We start from the raw sequence: 22,225 nt of genomic DNA, 5'->3' as shown, positions 1-22,225 counted from the left end.
TCTGTTCTGTTCTATTGTTCTGTTCTGTTCTACTCTGTTCTGTTGTATCCTATTCTGTATTTCTATTCTGTTCTGTTCTGTTCTGTTTTATTCTATATTCCAATATCTATTCTATTCTATTCTATTCTATTCTATTCTATTCTATTCTATTCTATTCTATTCTATTCTATTCTATTCTATTCTATTCTATTCTATTCTATTCTATTCTATTCTATTCTATTCTTAGAGCAAAAAATAATATTTAATGCTGCAGGATCCAATCTGAGTCAGTCATAGGGACCAAAGTTTTATTCTTCCACGCTCCAGAATCTGAGCTCCAGTTCCCAGAGGATGGGCCCCAACACAAGCTTAAAAGCTTGGAAGAATAAATCTTTGGTCCTGATGACTGACTCAGATTGGATCCTGCAGCATTAGCCTGGCACAGGTATATTTTCCTTCATTTGTGAGATAAATGAATTTCAACCATGGCAAAAACCATGTCATTAAGCTCCATCTGGCCCATCTTTACGCTGATTTATTAATTTCATACCACGTTTTTAACCCAGAAGGTCGGGGTGACCTAATAGCACCCCAAACTCTGTTTGTTTGTTTTACATAATTATGAAATAGGCTGGGTTTTGAGTCACCGATGGAATCTCGGTGGCTGAGGAAGGCTTAGAATTCCTTCCTCTGCATTGTGTGGTTCAACACTGGCTCTCTACCTTCCTGTTACAATCTTGGCTAGTGACAAGCTGCATTGCTTTTCTGCTACTTCTGAAGCTGGGAAACTGCCCGTGACAAACGGAAACAAGCTCAGATTTCATCTCCAAAAACAACACACCACCCATATGTGACTCAGAACCTCACCTAGGTTTGTTCGAGCCAAAACTATTAAGACCGACTCTTCGAGAAAGCTTGGGGGCCTGCCAAAAAATACTCAGGGTGTCTTAATTTAAGATGCTTATCGTTACGTTATCCCCAAGATCTTCCCACCACAGCTCACCAGGAAGCAACTTTGCAAATCTTCAGCAGAGAGGGAAAGTTAAAGGAGCTTGGGATGGGGTGGACAGAAACCCACACAATCAAACAGGCCTTTTTGGCAAGTCCTTTACTAGCAATTAATAGTCTACAGTTGTTGGTCTTTCTTCCTTTCCTTAAAAAAAAAGTCACAGCTTTTGAAGACAAACACAACAGGGATTCTTTTCTTCACCGGAGTGGGGAGGCCAACAAAACCATCCTTTCCCAGCCCAGCCACTCAGTTGGTTCCCATTCTTCAACTCCCAAGGATGCAGAGGGAATGGCAGTCGAGCTGCAAAATCGGCAGAACAAAAGTCAGATGCAAAACGGGAGTTTCATTTCGAAGGGGGGGAGGGGGCGAAAACGGGATTTTCTTCAGAGAGCCCCAGAAGTTTGGGTTTCACACCAGCCAGTCTTTCTGTTGGTGTGAAAACAGGTCATCTGAATGTCCGTGGATTTCTGACTGGAAAATGACTGATCTGTCACCGCTGTATTGCAGACATCTCCTGCAGGATATTTACATTTTACAGACCACAACCAACAACAACACCAGGAAGGCAGGTCTACTCTCTGCTTGAAATTGGAACAAATGGATGCGTTCGCCAGCAGCATCCTGCAGGATGACAAAAAGAAAAGCACACAAATGAGTCAGATAAATCCAGAATTGTTTGGAGGATTGACTGGGACTTAATTTCTATTTGAATGCATCTTGGAGCTAAGTTACTAAGATCCATATGATTATTTTATCTCTGCTTGCCTATCTCTTCCTCAAGCTAGGGGTCCTTGGTTAAAACATAGCAGCATCCATCACTGTATTTCTCTGTTGCCAGTAAGGATCAATATGTGAAAGCCCTACATAACAGAATAACAGAAGGGACATTGGAGGTCTTCTAGTCCAACCCTCTGCTGAGGCAGGAGACCCTACGTTGCAGCATTCACAATTTCTGGAGGCAAGTTGTTCCACTGACTAATTGTTCTGTCAGGAAATTTCTCCTTATTTCTAGGTTGCGTCTCTCCTTAATCAGTTTCCATCCATCACTGCTTGTCTTGCCTTCTGGTGCTTTGGAGAATAGCTTGACTCCCTCTTCTTTGGGGCAGCCCCTGAGATATTGGAACACTGCCATCATGTCCCCTCCCCGCCTCGTCCTTCTCTTCATTAAACTAGACATATCCAATCCCAGCAACCGTTCCCTATATGTTTTAGCCTCCAGTCCCCCAATCATCTTTGTTGCTCTTCTCTGTACCCTTTCTAGAGTCTCGACATCTTTTTTACATCGTGGTGACCAAAACTGGATGCAGTATTCCAAGTGTGGCCTTACCAAGGCATTGTAAAGTGGTATTAACACTTCACGTACTCTTAATTCTATCCCTCTGTTAATGCAGCCTAGGACTGAGTTGGCTTTTTTGGCAGCTGCAGCACACGGCTGGCTCGTATTTAAGGGATTGTCCACTAAGACTCCGAGATCCCTCTGGCAGTTGCTATTTTTGAGCAAGGTACCACTTATTCTATACTTGTGCATTTGGGTTTTCTTGCCTACGTGTAAAACCTTATTTTTCTCTACATCTTGTTAGATAGAGCCCAATGCTCAAGTCTGTCAAGATGCTTCTGTATCGTGTGCCTACATCAAGGTCAATTGTGAAGAGGCCAGAGATGTTTCAAGGAAAGTAACAGATTAACCATGGACTCTTATGAGTATGCCGTTAAAAACAAAATTGCTAAGCAATGGCAACTTATGACATGGCACTGCATAACAGCAACTGTCCAAAGATCTGTTTCATTCCCAAGGATTGAAAATCTGGTTGGTTCCCCAAGTGCTGGTTGTTAAGCTCCCATAGAATATTATCTATTAGCTGGAACGGTTGCCTGTACATTGGTGTTTTTTTTCCTTCTTCTTCTTTTGCTACCCACTATTTTTAATGTCTTAGGTCACATGTAATGGAGCCTAGAGTCCTTCGAAATTAATTAATTACACATTTTGTTAGGAAGTCTGTATATAGCCCTACAGAACAAACAGTGCACTGTCCACATGTGCTTTTCTGCTTAACTGCGAGAAGGAAGCAGGAAACTTTATTCAGAGGAAAGACATAGAGTATACCATAGATGCAACTACAAACTTATAAACTCTGCCATCTACTGGTTGAAGAACATACTGCTTTAGTCATTGTACAAATACATGAATCATGTATTCCAACAGATCTTAATTTCAAACCTGACTTACTTATTTAGGACTCTTCCCTCTGCATACACAAAAAGCAATTAGGAATCCCAGGAACAACACAGAACCGGTGATAATTAGCACCAATTGAAGGTAGTACAGCAATTTGATCTTGTTGGTCACTTTTGATCGGAAAGCTTCTGCTTTCTCATCACCAATAATAGCTGTCTAGAGAAAGAAAGGGGGGGGAAAGCATTTTTCAGCATCCTTCCAGCAGAAGAATACAATGTGAATCCTCAGCAGCAATAATCCTCTTCTCAAATAAGTGCTATTTTGCAATTTGCATCATTTTACGTGAAATGGAGTGCCCAACTTGCAGCAGGGAAGAAGACTATTGCAATTAGCAAACTGATTCTCTGTGATCAGGTGGAAAAGCAGCAAAAAGAGAAGGAACAACACAGCAAGGAGCTACTTTAACAGTCCCAAAGGTGCTTTTTTTTCTTTTCAAAAGGCAACTGGACTTTTGCTTTTCCTTGAAGATGTTTCACTTCTCAGCCAAGAAGCTTCTTCAGTTCTGATAGTCCAGGCAGTCAGAACTGAAGAAGCTTCTTGGATGAGAAGCGAGACGTCTCCAGTTGCCTTTTGAAAAAGCATCTTTAGGACAACCATGACCTGGATGACTGAAAAGCTCCACAGACATGTGGAATAATAATAATAATAATAATAATAATAATAATAATAATAATAATAATAATAATAATAATAATAATAATAATAATAAACAAACCACAACCTGGCCATTGAAACTGCGCAATTATGGATGAAACGTGTAACAGGGATAACCATTCTCATCGGGACACTAGAAACTGTATCCAAAAACTTTGCAAAATACATCAAGAAATTGCCGCTTCCTGCAATAACTCCAGCAAAGCTACAAAAAACTGCACTACTCAGAACATCTTACATTTTAAGGAGATACCTGGTTGATACCTAGGATGCTGGCAGCAACCCGTGTCAACCATTGGTGCCAGTCAATTTGAGTGTTCAGTTGACTGAGTTTCATGTTTTATGAATAAAATAATAATAATAATAATAATAATAATAATAATAATAATAATAATAATAATAATAATAATAATAATAATAATAATAATAATAATAATCCGCAACCAGGCCATTGAAACTGTGCAATTATGGATGAAACGTGTAACAGTGATACCCATTGTCATCAAGGCACTGGAAACTGTATCTAAAAACTTTGCAACATACATCAAGAAATTGCAGCTTCCTGCAATAACTCCAGCAAAGCTACAAAAAACTGTGCTACTCGAAACATCTTACATTTTAAGGAGATACCTGGTTGATACCTAGGATGCTGGCAGCAACCCGTGTCAACCCTTAGTGCCAGTCAATTTGAGTGTTCAGTTGACTGAGTTTCATGTTTTATGAATAAAAGTTTAATAATAATAATAATAATAATAATAATAATAATAATAATAATAACAACAACAACAACAACAACAAGGGTTGCAAATGCTATTAGTCCTTGTGTTTAATAATGTCTCTCTTCTGTCATGCCAAAAATTAATGGCTGCAATCAGGGGTTGGGTGTGTGGCAGCCATGGAGAAACACTTCTACAGCCCCAGGTTTTCAACAACTGTGCCCCTTCTCCAGTTAGCAATGAGAGGAAAACCCTAATCAGAATGGCCAAATACTGTATCTTCATCCCTGCGGTCAATACTGTAGCACAAAGCCAAGAAGAAAGCAAAGCAACACCTCCTGATGGTCAAGATGACTTTGTGTCATCCAAAAGGAAGCCACTCAGATTTTCCCCGCTTCCTTCTGTATAACGGGATTGAGAGCTTTATGTGGGGAGAAGGAGTGAAAACTGGGAAAGGAGAGAATGGGTGATATGGGAAGTAGGCTTCTACTGGTTTCATTTCAGAGGAAACCAGGACCAGTTAAGGACAGGATCTATGGATCTTCTCCCAGGTCAGAGAACTGAGACAAGTTCTTAGTCTTTCCATGATGGCTAGGTGATCGCAGAGAAGCAGATATTTTGGGGGATTTGCTTAGTTCATTCAATCAACAGTGATTCCCGGATTGGTCAAAGAGTCAAACTAAAAGGAAAGATTACAGCAGCTGAAAAAGACACTCACTGACCTCATTCAGCCACAAAATAGGGAAGATAAAGTGATGCTTGACTTTTTTTAGCGCTCTGCAGAAAACAAAAATAAGGGGAGAAAAGCAGCAACATTAAAACAACTCAGTTTGGGCCAGCTGTTTTCTGATAATACAAGAAATGACTACCCCATTATTTGAAGTTCTATACTATTTTTTCTTGGAGCCCGATTGAAATTGCCTTGCCTCCAACTTCAACCTGGTTAGAAATGTCAACATTCATTTAGATTGTTACCTTTAAGCAAAAGGCTAATGGCATTTTCAAAATAAGCAAAATGGAGAGCTCTCTCTCTTTTCTTTGTGGCCAAGCACATATATATTTTGGAAGGGTGGAAGAGGTCAACAATGCAGATAAGGCCTTATCTGTAATGTAGATGGGAATGTCTCAGGGGAATGAGATTGATGGAGTTGTTTTTTTTTAAAATGATAGATTTTAAAGCCTACACAAAATCATTGTCCATCTGTCCTATCAGAATTTTTTCAGAAGAGGCTTCAAGGAGACTTGAAGGCCACAGTTGACCTCTACAGCCTGCACGCATAAAGGGGGCACTGAGGATGTCATGCCCGCCATCTTGCAGATTTTGACCCCTCCCCAAGATGCTATTGCCCATAAACCAGTTCTCCCGATAAGCAGACGTGCAGAACAAACAGTTCACTTTTTCCCAATAGAAAAGAGTGACAGTCGAGACTTACGTGATTTTTAAATTCGGTTTCACCAAAATATTAATCTGCAGCCTCTTGGCAAAATGCAAGGTAAATCCGGTGAGCTAAAACAAAATAAAAACAGTGAGCTTTGTGGTAGTGATGGGGATATTCAAACATTAGCAGCATTAAATAGAAGGAAAAAAAAAACGCATCCAGATGCTGACTTTGGAGGCATTTCCCCAGCACTGGACAAAGTTGATTCTCAATAGCCAGGAAGTCGTAGCTACTATACTTAATAATAATAATAATAATAATAATAATAATAATAATAATAATAATAATAATAATAATAATAATAATAATAAAGTTGGAAGGGACCTTGGAGGTCATCTAGTCCAACCCCCTGCTCAGGCAGGAAACCCTATACCATTTCGGACAAATGGCCGTCCAGTCTCTTCTTAAAAACTTCCAGTGTTGGAGCATTCACTGCTTCTGGAGGCAGGTTGTTCCACTGTTTAATTGTTCTAACTGTCAGGAAATTCCTCCTTAGTTCTAGATTGCTTCTCTCCTTGATCAGTTTCCATCCGTTGCTTCTTCTCCTGCCTTCGGGCGCTTTGGAGAATAGCTTGACTCCCTCCTGTTTGTGACAGCCCCTGAGATATTCGAACACTGCTATTGTTTCAGGGATGTGATTGCAATTAATTTAAAGTGGATATTCATCAATTTTGAGATTGATGTTTGCTTTTAAAGCTGGCGTGCTTCACTTTTTAAATGTGCTTGGGATAAGCAGCAAAACGACAACCCAGAACCCTCCTTGAATTACAGGCTGACGGGCCCTTGAAAAGTTACATCCCAGGTATGGACCGAACGAACTAGGTTACAGGGGTAGGCAACCTTGGCCCTTTTATGACTCGTGGACTTCAACTCCCAGAATTCCTGAGCCAGCCACGCTGAGGGGAACGGGAGAGGTTTCCAAGCTGAGCCATGTTGGCTCAGGAATTCTGGGAGTTGAAGTCCGCGAGTCATAAAAGAGCCGAGGTTGCCTACGCCTGAACTAGGAGGAAAATTTTCCACGTCGGTGAACAAACCCAAACATAAAGCGCGGCTACGGATTTAATTGGCAGTGACTTACTGGTTCTATATCCAGAAAGGTCTTGTGTTCTTCCACATCTGGCTTCAGCCCCTCAACAAACTGAAAAAATTCCTTACTTGCATGCAGGAAATGGGGTAATGTGATGTAGACTGGTCTGCCTGTAGAAATAAAAGGGAAATGAAGGCCATATGCAAGCTGGATCATAAGGTTCACGAAACTGCATGAAAGAACGGAGATGCTTCTATCTCTGGGAGAGCAGCAAAGTCTTTGGTGAATTTATTCCCTACAGGTCCAATAAGTCAGGGTTTTTCAACCTTTTCACCCATTTTGTACCACTTTTGGGATATGGCAACATCCGAGGACCGCCAGTTGCCTACCAAGTGGTCAAAAACTTGATGACCAAAAAAAAAGGAAAAAAGTGATGAAGTTCAGGTAGTCCTCGACTTACAACAGTTCGCTTAGTGATTGTTCGAAATTACAGTGGCACTGAAAAAAGTGCCCTCCAAGCCACAGCTGAGCAAAACACCTGCCTGCCTGCCCTTCCTCCTGTCCAAGGTTTTCATTGTTGTGAGCATTTCTGTTGAGGATTGGCAGTGGGGGTGGGGTGAGGGGGTGTTTGGTTTTTATTACCCCCCTGTCTACTGGGTGGTTACAGCAGGTTTTGGTTACTTCACATGACCCTGGGACACTGTGACCGTCATAAATATGAATCATTTGCAAAGCATCTGAATGTAAATCACAAGACCCTGGAGATGCTGCAACATTCCAGCTGATCGGCGCTTCTTCTGGGCTCAGCAGAAGACCAGGATCAGCGCCGAGCTCGAGCTGGATCCTGGCGCTGATCCTAGCGCTTCCGCTGAGCCCTGACAGCCCTGCAGCTCCAGCCATCTCTCGCTCAGGCTGGTGTGGTGCTGCCACTGGTTCAGCTCATTCCCCTCCCCTGCTACCACTTTTCTAAGATGGTCATGTACCACCTGCTAGGTGCCAATGTACCACAGGTGGTACCCATACCACTGGTTGAAAAGCCCTGCATTATGTGATACAATGGACCTCATTCGATACAGGAAAACAATTACAATCTGGCTTTAGGATGGGGATGCTCAGTGCTCCAATAAATTAAAAACTTTATATTACCAGTGTTGCTTAGCATTATTGAGACCAAACAAGTTCTAATCTTAAATGTTCTGATGTAGAAAGTTCATTTGGGAGCCCACACCTCCATCCTAGTTTAGTCTAGCTCCACTGTGGAGACTGTCCGTCATCCAGGTCATGGTTGTCCCCAAGGTGCTTTTTCAAGAGTCAACTGGACTTTCTTTATTTTATTTTTTTCCTTGAAGACATTTTGCTTCTCACCCAAGAAGCTTCTTCAGTTCTGACTGCCTGGACTGTCAGAACTGAAGAAGCTTCTTGGCTGAGAAGTGAAACGTCTTCAAGGAAAGACAAAGAAAGTCTAGTTGCCTCTTGGAAAAAGCATCTTTGGGATAGTCTAACTCCTCATTTGCAGAATCCAGGACCTAGGTGATGGTCAACTACTACCAAGGTGTGCAGACACAATTTTGTAACGCATCTCCATCTATTTATGTGCGCCACATATGCTACACTTTTTTTAAAAAAAACACAGATGGAGCTTTGATTACTTCCATGCAATGGCGATCTTGACTTGTTTGTCCGTTCCTTCTCTTACAACAGACTAAGTTATCAAAGTCTCCAGCTAAAGATTTCTCCCCTTAATTTGGCCTTTTAGAACTATTCAAAAGTGACTGTTTAATTATCCTTTATTGACTTGAGATTTAACTGTTGCTATTTTTATTCATCCTCTCCCTCTGGATTGTAATGAAAAACACAAGCTTTAACATAAGGTAAAGGTTCCCCCGCACATGCATGCTAGTCGTTTCCAACTCTAGGGGCCGGTGCTCATCTCTGTTTCAAAGCTGAAGAGCCAGTGCTTGTTTGAGGACGTCTCCGTGGTCATGTGGCCGGCATGACTAGACGCCAAAGGTGCATGGAATGCTGTTACCTTCCCACCGGAGTGGTCCCTATTTTTCTACTTGCATTTTTACGTGCTTTCAAACTGCTAGGTTGGCAGAAGCTGGGACGAGTAACAGGCCCTCACTCTGTTACACGGCACTCAGGATTCGACCCACCAAACTGCCGACCATCTGATCGACAAGCTCAGCGTCCTAACCCACTGAGCCACCACATCCCTTAAGCTTTAACATTCAAACTTGGCCCTTTTATGACTGGTGGACTTCAACTCCCAGAATTCCTCATCCAGACCCCTGCTTTACTGATGGGGTGAGGAACATTCTAGCCATCTCTATGATTTAGAAGGCAACCTATATGTTTTGGTTGAGGTGGAAAAAAGTGTCCTCTATTTTAACTCTGTTACCTGCTTTGCAGGAGCTGATGTCCATAATTCCACCTAATGTACAGTTCTGACTTATAGTCTTATCGATGCAGAAGCAGACATTATCAGGATTGACAGCAGGTGATGCAAAAGCCGATGGAGGGATAACAAAGCGATAAAGTGGGATGCCTTTCACGGTCTGCTCGCTTTCAAATCTTGCGAAGATTGACCTTTATCGTAAAAATAATATGAAGCAGCATTATGAAGGATCATAAACAAAGACCCACCCATCTTGTCAATGGAGATCCTCAGTCATCCAGGTCATGGTTGTCCCAAAAAGTGCTTTTTCAAAAGGCAACTGGACTTTGTTCTTCCTTGAAGACGTTTTGCTTCTCATCCAAGAAGATTCTTCAGTTCTGCAGAACGCCAGAATCGAAAAGACATCTTGGGTGAGAAGTGAAACATCTTCAAAGATGTTTTGGGAGGCAGAAATTTTAAAAGACCATATAAAAACAAAGCAATTAACTGCATTTTCTCGGGAAGCCTTGAAATCTAGAGTTTTGCCAAGAAGAACAATTGGTTTCCAAGATAATGGGGCTGATAATGAAATGGTTACGGTCTCTGCCAATTTGGGGGGGGACTTTATTTTGAGTTACAATTTTAATAGAGAAGCTGCTTATGGTGAAATTAAGCAGACCAGATCAGAAGTCTCTCTGAATGAAGGTTGCTGAGTTTCAACATTCTATTCCAGGCAGTCCTTGAGTTACAACCATTCATTTAGCAAGCAGTCAAAGTTACAAGGGCCCTGGGAAAAAAGAGATTTATGATCCATTGTTTTACTTATGACCTGACCATCGCAGGATTCCCACTGTCATGTACTTATGATGATAGGAGCGATCACCATTTGCAACCTACTCAGCCAGCTTCCGACAAGGAAAATCAATGTGGGAAGCAAAATCAATCTGATTCGCTTAATGATGGCAATGACTGACTTAACAATTGCAGTCAGTCACCTAACCACCATGGCAATAAAAACAACAACACAAAAAAAGTTATAAAATTGGGCTCACTTAACAGCAAGCTCACTTCGCCCCGGAAATTCCCCATGGAGGTCCTAAGTTGAGGTCTATTTGTATTTACCTGCAAATATCTGAGGAAAAGAATTGTAGCACTTCACTCTTGTCGACAAAAGGGTGGAACGAGGCTGCGTCTGTGAATTACAATCAGAAGGTGTGAATGGCGAGCCTCGCAGCTCGTACGAAAATCCTGCGTTCGAATTCAAAGCACGGCTTTACAATTGAGGCTGGAACTGTCTGATTCCCTGTTCATCCAACTCAGCTATTCCGTTCTATTTGTTGGGTTATCAGAGGCCAAGAAAGAACTAAACCGTATCTTCTACTTCTTACAACAGGCAGGTCAACATTTTTCTGGAGCTGACAGATGAAGGACCTCAAAGCAAATTTGGATTTACAAATAATTTAAACCTTGAAAACTGCTTCTCAAACAGTAGCTACCCAAGATGATGGATTCCACGTGATTTAAGGGAATCAGCTGTTTAGGAGACAGACTTACCATTTACTGTAAATAAAGCACCCTATTTATTGAGAATTTGGCAAAAAAAAATCATGATGCCGTCTCTAAAGACCTAGCCAAGCTACTTCAAATATCTGAAAGGTGGAATAGCGAACTGTTGATTATTGTTACGCTAATATCCTGATTCTTCCTGGTAACACAGAGAAATCCATGAAGTTGTCCCACATTTTCAAGTGGTTTGTCAGCATGATTTTCTGGAGCTGAGTGAGAGTGTGATTAGGCCAAAATCACCTTCTTTTTTGGGTGTGTGTGTGTGTGTGTGCGCGCGCGCGTGTGTGTTAAAAGGCAAAAGGATCTATGACCTATCACTTGTTGTTTGTAATACACTGAAAGCTTATGCACCCGAGACAAATTCCTTGTGTGTCCAATCACACTTGGCCAAGAAAGAATAATATTCTATAAAGAATTCTAGTCTAACAACTCATGCTCTCACACTTAAATGGCAAGCTTGGGGGAATAAGTTGAAAGGTAAAGGTAAAGGTTCCCCCGCACATGCGTGCTAGTCGTTTCCGACTCTAGGGGCCGGTGCTCATCTCCGTTTCAAAGCCAAAGAGCCAGCGCTTGTCCGAGGACGTCTCCGTGGTCATGTGGCCGGTATGACTAGACGCCAAAGGCGCACAGAATGCTGTTACCTTCCCACCAGAGTGGTTCCTATTTTTCTACTTGCATTTTTACGTGCTTTCGAACTGCTAGGTTGGCAGAAGCTGGGACGAGTAACAGGCGCTCACTCTGTTACTCGGCACTCGGGATTCGACCCGCCAAACTGCCGACCTTCTGATCGACAAGCTCAGTGTCCTAACCCACTGAGCTACGGCATCCTTATAAGTTGAAAAGGGACCCTTAAATTCTGTCTTTTCTTTTCAAGCTTAGCCCTCCAAGCATGCCGCTTCACATTTAGTGTGGCAAGTGCAATCAATTTTATTTTGTTCGAGCAAACGGACCTTAATTTTCTAACCTTGGGAACTTGTCCTTGAAATCTACCCATCTTTCTGTTTCCATAAACTTCAGTTTCTTCCTGCCTTAATTTTGATAAGGCAAAGAACAAAAGCAGGGCCACTGTTGTTGTTGTTGTTGTTTTAATCTGCATTATTTTATTTTATGTGTTGAAGTAAGATCTTTAGGAGCTTTGCACCTAGACTTCATTTCCATCCTTGCCTATCTCGGTGCAGGCCAAAATGTGTGTTTGTGTGTTCTACACAGAATTGAACAATGCTGTTCCATTGAGACACTTACCCGTGCCGTTCACCATACTGCAATAACCTTTCCAGTATTGAACGGTCCTTTGAAAAAAAAAAGAAAAATAACGTACAGTTCAGATAACGCCGTGACATTTTCTTAGCTAAAAACATTGCCTTCTAAATCTGAGGAAAGCGTGGGAATTCAACAAATTCAGAAGTAGACAGTCTGTTCTCAAGGTTTTTTGTAATCATATTCTTCACAGGAAGGCATTGAAAAAGTTGGAAGGATTGACAGCAGACCTGTGAAACTCACGACGTCGCGTGACGTCGCGCAACGTATCGGAGCTTTTTCGCCAATGCCAGCAATGGGTTGGGCGTGGCTTCCCGAGGATGCATCCGGCCCGTGGGCCGGCAGTTTGACACCCCTGATTTACAGGATAAGAGGAGCGTGGATAACTCATTGGTCTGTTTCAGGCTAAATTAATTTCCTTCTGCTAACTACGTCGCACACAAAGTTCTAAAAAGAGGTTTTAGAAAAATGGGACTCCATCTCCTTTTCCTTTCTTCCCTACACGGAGATAAAAGGGAAATTAACAAATGAGGCTAGTAATACAGATAGTCCTCAACTTCCAACACTTCATTTAGTGACTGTCCAAAGTTACAACGGCACTGGAAAAAGGGGTTTACGACCATTTTTCACACTTACAACCATTGCAGCATCCCCATGGTCATGTGATCGAAATTCAGATGCTTGGCAACCGGCTCATATTTATGACCCTTGCAGGGTTCCTGGAGTCATGTAATCACTTTTGGAGAGCCCCCTGACAAGCAGAGTCAGTGGGGAAGCCAGTTTCTCTTAACAGCCACATTACTAACTTAATAACTGCAGGGATCCGCTTCACAATTACGGCGAGAAAGGCCATAAACTGGGGCAACGTTCATTTAACCAATGTTTCGCTTAGCAACAGAAATTCTGGGTTCGGTTGTGGTCGTAAGTCAAGGGCGGCCTGCTGTTTGCCAGCTCTGTCCAAAAGGGTCTCAACCTGATTGCATCACTGTGGATTTTAAACATCATCAATCTTCCTGCATCTCTGCGTTTGGGATGGCACAGGAGTGTGGTGACTCTCCGCCCCGGAAGCTTGCCCAGTTATCTCTCCAGATGTCAGCTTGGAGGAGGATGAACCAGTTCCAGGCACATCTGGAGGGGAGTTGGTTAATGTCTCAAAGCAGCTGTCTGAGAGGGAAACGCATGCAGCTGGTCAGTGCTGAGGAAGAGAGCTGCCTTCTGCATCTGACCTAAGAACAGGTAGGGCAGAGAAAAGGCAGGAGCAGAGAAGGCCAGCCAGATTACTCAGGAGGAGGCAGCCTCGCCCTTCTGAATGGGCTGCCCCAGAAGCTGGCTATTTAGCATAGCAGACAGATGGAGGTGATGCTGGGAACAGCATGTGCATTTCCTAGCTGTGTGTTTTCTGGTTCGTTGTGATTCTTGCCTTGCTTTGGACTGACACCCATGCCTTGACTTGGATCGTGCCTTGTGAAGTCTGGACTTTTCTCACCTCGTGAACCCTCTTGTATGGCAGATTGAATTTATTTATTTTGATTGGGAAACTTTCAGGTGCCTCATGGACTCATCGCTCTGGGGACTAGAATAGGTCTACTGGTGGCTGGACTTAACTGGGACAGTTCTGGGTTTTGGGTGAAGGGAGTTGTGGGGAATATTAATAAAACCCATGAAACCACAGATGTTTGTGTGTGTGTGTGCACATGCACGTGACTGTGTGTGTGTGAGTGAGACAGCACAAGGAGTGCTACTAAAAATGCAGTATTCAGTGATTTATGCTAAGGACTTGACACTAAGGGTCAAGGACTAATCCTCTGATGACAAGAAAGTTATTGTATACAAGAACCTAACCATTACCACTGAATGCCACAAAGCCATGAGGATCAACATTGGGTGACAACCAAGAGAATAATTCATTGGTCTTCAATATTTATTTATTTATTTTATTTAATTAGATTTCTATACCGCCCTAGAAATATAACATGACAACCAACAGAGAAGAACAGAGTTGGAAGGGACCTTGGAGGTCTTCTAGTCCAACACCCAGGAGGAGACCCTATGTAGCATTCCAGAACAAGGGGATGTCCAGTCTCTTCTTAAAAACCTCCAGTGATGGAGAAGGAAGGAAGGAAGGAAGGAAGGAAGGAAGGAAGGAAGGAAGGAAGGAAGGAAGGAAGGAAGGAAGGAAGGAAGGAAGGAAAGCAAAATAACAGGAAGGGACCTTAGAGGTCTTCTAGTCCAACCCTTGCTCAAGCAGGATTCTCTATACCATTCTGGACAAATAGTTGTACAATCTCTTCTTAAAAGAATGTTGGAGCACTCACAACTTCTGGAGGTAAATATAACCCATATAACCAAATATATATCTTTTTATGCCTGAATATTCTGCAGCTGCATTGAGGAATCTAACATCTATCTATCTATCTATCTATCTATCTATCTATCCATCTATCTCTCTCTCTATATATATATATACACACACACATATATAATATACATATAATATACATATACATATACATATACACAGTGCTTTTTTTGTAAAAGAAAAAGGTGCCAAAACTCACACATGTCATACAACCCGCCTTGCCTACCCTACAAGGTTCCATCCAAAAAAGGTGCCGGAACTCCGTTCTGAGCGTTCTATGAGAAAAAAAGCCCTACATATACATATACATATACATATACATATACATATACATATACATATACATATACATATAAAGTCAAACAGAATGGATTACAAAACCAAAGAGCTGTACATTTTGGGGGGGGGAAGCTATATTTCCCAAAATATATTGTACCTGCTATTATTATAAGTGAAGATGGTTCCTTTCTTGCTTAAATCATCTTTCCCACTGTAAATTTGGAATGGGCCATCAAATGTTTCATTGTACTTGAATGAGAGAAAGAGAGAGAACAGAAAGTTATTTTTTTATATACAAACAGGCTTGATCATCAAGATAAATTGCCTAGTATTTGCAAATCAGCTCTACATAATCTAAGATATGTCCAGCATTCTTCATTTTCTGTTTTTAGCAGACACTGTCTACATATCCCCTGTACCTAGGATATGTAGATCTTCAGTCATGAAGTATAGTTTGGGTAAAAATTCAAACAAGGAAACTCTGGGTTCAGGAAACAAAATATAAGTGAAGATGCCCTGAGTCACCTTTACCCAAAGCATTCACCTCTTTTAAAAAATAAGCCAACATAATATAAGATAAACTCCCAGGAACCTCAACCTGTTGATATGGAATTGGCTAATATTTTAACCTATCTTGTATGACAAAGATGCAAGTAGTGTGTAGTCATTGATGGCAATATTTCTACCTCCTGGAAATCTATGGAGATCCTCAGTCTATCCAGGTCATGGCTGTCCCCAAAGGTGGTTTTTTTTCCAGGAGGCAACTGGACTTTTTTGTTTTTTTCTTTGAAAACATTTCGCTTCTCATCCAAGTCGCTTCTTCAGCTCTGACCTGGATGGCAAAGAGTGGAAGGATTTCAAAAAGCACCTTTGGGACAACCAAGATCTGCATGGCTGAGAATCTCCATAGACATTTAGCTATGCATTCCCTTCGAATGGTGAGGGAGTATGAATGGATTTCCAGAAAACATGGCAGACTACAGGAGCCATTTGCGCTTCGGTTTGAGATGCAAACCACACAGATGCATCCCCAACAGCCTGTGCCTTCAACAGTGAAGGGACACAGTGAAGTGGCTGACAGACCACTCAGAGACAGCAGGCTAACATTAACTGGTTTATTAGGGAATTGGACAGAAAGGTGTTCGGGGTTCGTACTTTTATAGCCGGCTGCTGGCCGGCTAGTCCAATCAGCGGCCGTTCTTCTCCCGCCAGGATTCCGGGGCCAATCCGCTGTCAGCTGTGTTTGACAGCTCTTTCATCCACGTGGCTGGGCAGTTCCATGTTGTGTTGACAGCCGAGAGCTGTCAACTGGCTGCGCCTGCGCCTTTGCTGGGGAGGTTTTGACAGCTGTCAAAACTCCCGCGTGTTCGGCTGTCATGGTGTTTACCTCACGACTGATATAACTGTTTAACTCGTAACGATAACGATCTTACATATAACGATCTTACATATAATACACCCAGGGCAGAAAGTATTCTGCAACCTAGAAGGCTCCACACACACATTTGCATCACTCAGGTGACCCCCCTCCAAGGGAACAGGTAAACATCCAAGTGGCCTCAACGACTCTCTAAAAGAATGCAAATGACCAACTGTCTTCAAGCAATAGAGATCCTTCCATTCTCCACCATCCAGTCATAGCTGAAGAAGCTTCTTGGAGGAGAAGCGAAATGTCTTCAAAGGAAAAACAAAGAAGTCCAGTTGCCTCCTGAAAAAAAAGCACCTTTGGGACACCTCCTTGATAATTATTCCATTTTCTTTCCTCCTGCCTTTGAATTATCAATGTCATCTATCTATCTATCTATCTATCTATCTATCTATCTATCTATCTATCTATCTATCTATTTATTTGAATTGCTAACGTTGCATTCTGAATCTTGATCATCTAAAACTTGCCACGGCTTTCAATTCTTATCCACCCTCCCATTTTTTCAATCACAGCGTCAAAAAATAATGTGAAAACGATGATGCTCTCAACAGCCGTAAAAATATCGATGCATTTACAAGACTGTCGTAGATATAATTACTAATTCCTAGTGGGCTGAGGTGCATTATACACAAAGTATGAAAGTAATCAGTTGCAAAGAAAATGGAAAAATTGAAAAAATTGAAAAGCCGATGCTGTGAAACAATGAGAGCTCATTCTGATATCCAAGTCCCCAAAGGAAAAAGTGGCAAAATCTAGATTTTCACATTTGTTTCCCCCCCCCTATCAGACTTGAACTTGCTTAGCTTTCCAGATCAGCCACGGTCAAATTGGTGCTATTATTCGATGAAAAAAAGGAACAAGGTAAGAAAATTACCTTATATCCTTATCAAAATCCCATTTGTTGCTATGCACTTTATTTCTAACCTCCGATGCAGTAGATTGATCCCAGCAGTGCCTTTGTATCTAGAATAAAAATCTGTTGACTTTGGATAAGCCATGCTAAAATAGAAATTATTATTCTAATTATAATGTTCTGAGCTTTCTGAATTTCAAGGAGGTGTTTGTTATATCGGCATAAATGCTTTTCTTAGAATCCCATCGCAAATAATTAATGTTCCCTTTGAGTTCATACTTACAGGGTAGAATATTCCAACAAAGCTTTTAACTCTTCCCGATGGGACGGATTTCAAGAAGGGGTCATCATAACCCCAAAGTAATTCTTTCACACTTCTAGTTTGGAGGAGTCTTGATTTTGATGACCTCATCCAGATGTCCATCAAGGCTTGAATAAGTCCAGTTTTAAACAAAGCCGGTGCAGCCTGCATCAAATAGCAATACGCCTAAATTTTTGACACTGAGATGCAAATCAACACAAACCAATTTGAACTAAGTCTTACATGCAGTCAAACCACAGAATATCTGACAAGTTTTGAACCTAAGCACCTGCTGAAGGACTTCCACTAATACCAATACAGGTAATCCTTGAATTGCAATCACAGTCGAGCCCAAAATTTATGTCGCTAAGCGAGGCGGTTGTTAAGGGGGTTTTGCCTCATTCTACAACTTTTCTTGCCACAGTGGTTAAGGGAATCACTGCCATTGTTAAGTTAGTAACATGGAGGTTAAGTGACCCTGGTACCCCTTTGACTTTGCTTGTCAGAAATTCACAAAAGGGGATCGTATAATCCCAGGATTCTGTGACCGTCATAAATATGATTCAGTTGACAAGGGTCAATTTTTATCACGTGACCATTGGGGATGCTGCAATGGTCGTCAGTGGCAACGTTGATCATAAGTCACATTTTTCAGCAGCGTTGTAACTTTGGACGGTCACTAAATGGGCTGTTGTATATCAAGGACTACCTGCATAAGGAGACACGTATTTATGCTACCTGTATAAATAATAAATATGCTGGCAGTGGGTGTGTACCTTCACTACCATAGCAGACCCATGTTCCTGACCCACCTTTCTACGTGGATACAGGAGATAAAATTAGCTTTATAGCCTCTGGGAATAAAATAATAGTTTCAGTTCAAAAATCAGAAGGTGGAGATAGGAACAGCAATAACAAAGAAGGACTAGTATATAGCAATAGCAATAACACTTAGACTTATATACTGCTTTACAGTGCTTTACAGCCCTCTCTAAGCGGTTTACAGCCTTTTGCCCCCAACAGTCTGGGTCCTCATTTTACCGACCTCGGAAGGATGGAAAGCTGAGTCAACCTTGAGCCCTATCGGGATTGAACTGCTGGTAGTGGGCAGAGTTAGCCTGCAATACTACACTCTAACCACTGCGCCACCAGGGCTTAGATAGCAACAGCACTTAGACTTATGTACCGCTTCACAGTGTTTTACAGCCCACTCTAAGCAGTTTACAGAGTCAGCCTTTTGCCCCCAACAATCTGGGTCCTCATTTTACCGACCTCGGAAAGATGGAAGGCTGAGTCAACCTTGATTTGCTGGTAGATACTGTCTCATTTTCAGCAAGAATTAAGATAGAGAAGCAATACCGTAAGAGCCGCAAATGCATAGATATCTGGATTTTGCCAAACTACACTTCCCAGCATCCCTCAGTATTGGCTAAAAGGTCAAAATCAGCTGGGACATCAGGAGGAGAATCAACTCAATGTTAGGATTTTAGCTGTAACGCATTGTCCGGTGTCAGAGTTGTTCGATGTAACGACGCCAACGTTTAAAACATAGACTAAAACGTAGACTTGACTAGGCTAAGCTTGATACCCGAGATAGATATTCTGAGATAGTTTATTATACATATAGATGCAGGTGTGTATTTAAGGAGCATTGTTTCGAAAATTGGATACAAACAAAGGCTAATTCATTCTGCACACACGGTCCCCAGAGATTGGGACAATATGTTTTACTGAGAACTCACAATCTCTAATGGTCCCGATGCCTCTGCAGATACTACCAAGCAGCAGTAATTGGCACTTTTGTTAGTCCTCTCGTCAAAGTAGCCAAGTATAGAACAGGCAAGGGATTTGAGAAACTTCCTCACTCTCCAAGGATTTAAGTGGAAAAAAAATACTGAAGCTAAAGAGTAGGGTAACACAAGTACAACATGTTTGTGAAAGAGAGGAAGAATCGCAACATGTTTGTGGAGGAGAGGAAGGAAGCCCATTGAAGTCAAATGGACCAACTTAGTAGACTGGGTCACCCGAAAAGTCCATTTTATTCATGCACAATGCTGAAGGAGAGACTAAAAGAGAACATCACTCCACAGGCCTGAGAATATCCCAAGCCAATCTTTGATTGATTGATTATTACAATTTAATATCCAGATGACAGAAATCTTTAGAGAGGGCTTGCTTACCACAACCGCAAGGTTGACGGTCGTTATAGTGTCATTTTCCGACCCGATTGACATATCGGGTTGAAAACGGATAATATTTGGCTGTAAGTATGACAGGATGTCGTCGTGGAGTTCAGTGATGTTTTCTTTGGGCAGATAACGCATCCTTGAGGAAGAAAGAGAGACCACGTGTCAAGGGCTGAACCACTGAATCGGTGGAATGGCTTACCTCCCTTCAGAAGTTGTGGGTGCTCCATCAGCGGAGGTTTTCAAGAAGAGATTGGGCAGCCATTGGCATGAAATGGTATAGGGCAGTGATAGTGAACCTTTTAGAGACCGAGTGCCCAAAACCCGGCCCTGCCACCACCCACCCTGCTCCGTTTGCCCCACCCCGCCCCAACTGCTCTACCCCACCCCACCCCACCCCACCCACAGGGCCACCCACCGCCTCCATGGCCCAACGCAGATTGCCCAGACAGCCTAGCAGCGCCATGACAGCCACGCCCTCCGCCCGCACCCCGCAGCATCAACTGGGGTGCGAGGGCAGAGTCTTGTCCCCGCTGCCCAGCTGCCATGTCCTTGGTTGCACTGTTCCGTGCAGGCCGCACTCGGTGGCGACGCTCCTCCAGGAGGGCTGCTGGCGAGGAGGGGGCTGCGTGCCATAGGTTTGCCACCACTGGTATAGGGTTTCCTACTTGAGCAGAGGGTTGGACTAGAAGACCTCCAAGGTCCCTTCCTATCCTATTATTCTGTTCTAAAGCTGACCAATGGATATTTGACCATCAAATCCTTTACTTTACTTTACTTTTCCTTATCTTCTTTACTTTACCACTTTACTTTACTTTACACTTTACTTTACACTTTACTGCACACTTTACTTAATTAATTAATTCTCACCCTCCAGTCTGAGGTGAAGAAGCTTCTTGGATGACAAGAGAGGCGACTTCAAAGACAAAACAAGAAAGTTCAGATGCCTTGTGAAAAAGCATCTTCGGGATCACTATGACCTGGGTGACCGAGAATCTCCAGAGACAAGATTCTCTAATCCTGCTTCCAAGTCCCCAGGAGATTCTGATCCTCAGGTCTTGATTTACCTATAGGTGTAAGGACCTTTCTGCTGAAGTATTGGAGCGGAACCGTTCTCCATCACTTCCTCTGGGTTCTGTACATCAAAGAACCAAAACTGTCGGTAGACGGGACTGCCAGGAACCAACCAGTTCTCGTAGGCAACTGTGCCCTTTTCAATGACAGATTCCTGTAAAAGAGAATTAACAGCAACATTTTAATATGGTTTGGTTGTCCTAAGTCCGTCAGAATAGACATTTTTCCGGACATTGTTGGCTGGAAGAAAGAGTGGCCTAGATACAGGTAATCCTCGACTTACGACCGCAATCAAGCCGAACATTTCTGTTGCTAAGTGAGGCATTTGTCAAGTGACCTTTGCCCCATTTTACGACCTTTCCTGCCACAGTTGTTAAGGGGATCCCTACATCTGTTAAACTAGTCACACAGTTAAGTGAATCTGGATTCTCCCTTGACTTTGCTTGTCAGAAGGTCGCAAAAAGGGGGGGGTGTCACGTGACCCTGGGACACTGCAACTGTCATAAGTACATGTCAGTTGCCAAGCATCTGAATTTTGAACATGTGACAATGGAGGGATGTCGTAACAGGTTGTAAGTGCGAAATATCGTCCTCGGTCGCTTTTTTCAGGGCCGTTGTAACTTTGAACAGTCACTAAATGAACTGTTGTAAGTCGAGGCCTATCTATGATGTTTCCCGGAAAAATCCCTTAGTTATTATGGTGGAATTTGAATTTAATAATTGTCTTTATTTCAAAGCAATATTTAGGCGCAGGATGGGGAGAAGGCAACCTTTTCTCAAAAACCTAAAACAGGCATCTATGGAAATAATCAACCACAACTCCTCATTTTCCCCTGAAAATAAGACCAGGTCTTATATTAATTTTTGCTCCAAAAGATGGCTTAGGGCTTATAATCAGGGAAAGCGGTACTACCCTGCTTCCCCAAAAAGAAAGGCCTACACCAACAATAAGCCCTAGCTTGATTTTTGGGAGTGGGCTTAATATAAGCCCTACCCAAAAATAACCCCTAATTTGGGGGTGAGGCGCACACCTAGAAGTCAAGCTAGGGTAGGAGTGGGGGTGTGGAGCTGCCCCACGCACCCCACACCCACTTGCAACCAGGCCTCTCCTCACTAGCCCACTCCTTCTGTGGCATCTTCTGCATCCAGGCCTGCATTTCTCAGTCACAGGCCTTTCTGGAAGGCCACTGCAGCCAAGGACTGAGCTATGGATTCAGTCCATAGCTCAGTGCTTGGCTGCTTAAGCCTTCTGGAAAGACCTGACTACAAAATGCAGGCTCGAATACAGCTGTAGAACTTTGGCCCCAGAAGAAGTGGACCAGCTGGGTGAGGCTTTTGGTGCCGGAGGTGAGGTAAGGCTTACCCCCCAAAATAAGACCTAGTGCCTCTTTTGGAGGCAATAAATTAAATAAATATATAAGACCCGGTCTTATTTTCAGGGAAACACAGATATATGCATCTGTGCAAAAATCCTGCAATCGTGA

The 22,225-nt window shown here is 42.5% G+C and overlaps 1 protein-coding gene across 2 annotated transcripts in view; it reads right to left on the bottom strand.

The window, feature by feature from the left end:
* Positions 1-1,083: 1,083 nt before the first annotated feature.
* Positions 1,084-22,225, bottom strand: part of CD36 (CD36 molecule (CD36 blood group)) — a 42,211-nt gene continuing 21,069 nt past the window's right edge. For both annotated transcript variants that reach the window (XM_083366313.1, XM_083366314.1), the window contains exons 3-14: positions 20,735-20,895; positions 19,662-19,806; positions 17,464-17,646; positions 15,056-15,147; positions 12,246-12,292; positions 10,560-10,629; positions 9,462-9,649; positions 7,112-7,230; positions 6,028-6,101; positions 5,317-5,371; positions 3,216-3,380; positions 1,084-1,609 (exon numbers count right to left, since the gene is read on the bottom strand). In XM_083366313.1, the coding sequence (XP_083222439.1) occupies positions 3,216-3,380; positions 5,317-5,371; positions 6,028-6,101; positions 7,112-7,230; positions 9,462-9,649; positions 10,560-10,629; positions 12,246-12,292; positions 15,056-15,147; positions 17,464-17,646; positions 19,662-19,806; positions 20,735-20,895 (1,299 nt within the window). In that variant the 3' untranslated portion in view covers positions 1,084-1,609. The remainder of the gene's footprint in view (positions 1,610-3,215; positions 3,381-5,316; positions 5,372-6,027; positions 6,102-7,111; positions 7,231-9,461; positions 9,650-10,559; positions 10,630-12,245; positions 12,293-15,055; positions 15,148-17,463; positions 17,647-19,661; positions 19,807-20,734; positions 20,896-22,225) is intronic.

This window comes from Vipera ursinii, assembly GCF_947247035.1.
Source record: "Vipera ursinii genome assembly, chromosome: 6".
Classification (NCBI taxonomy): Eukaryota; Metazoa; Chordata; class Lepidosauria; order Squamata; family Viperidae; genus Vipera; species Vipera ursinii.
This window is presented reverse-complemented; position numbering and strand designations above follow the sequence as displayed.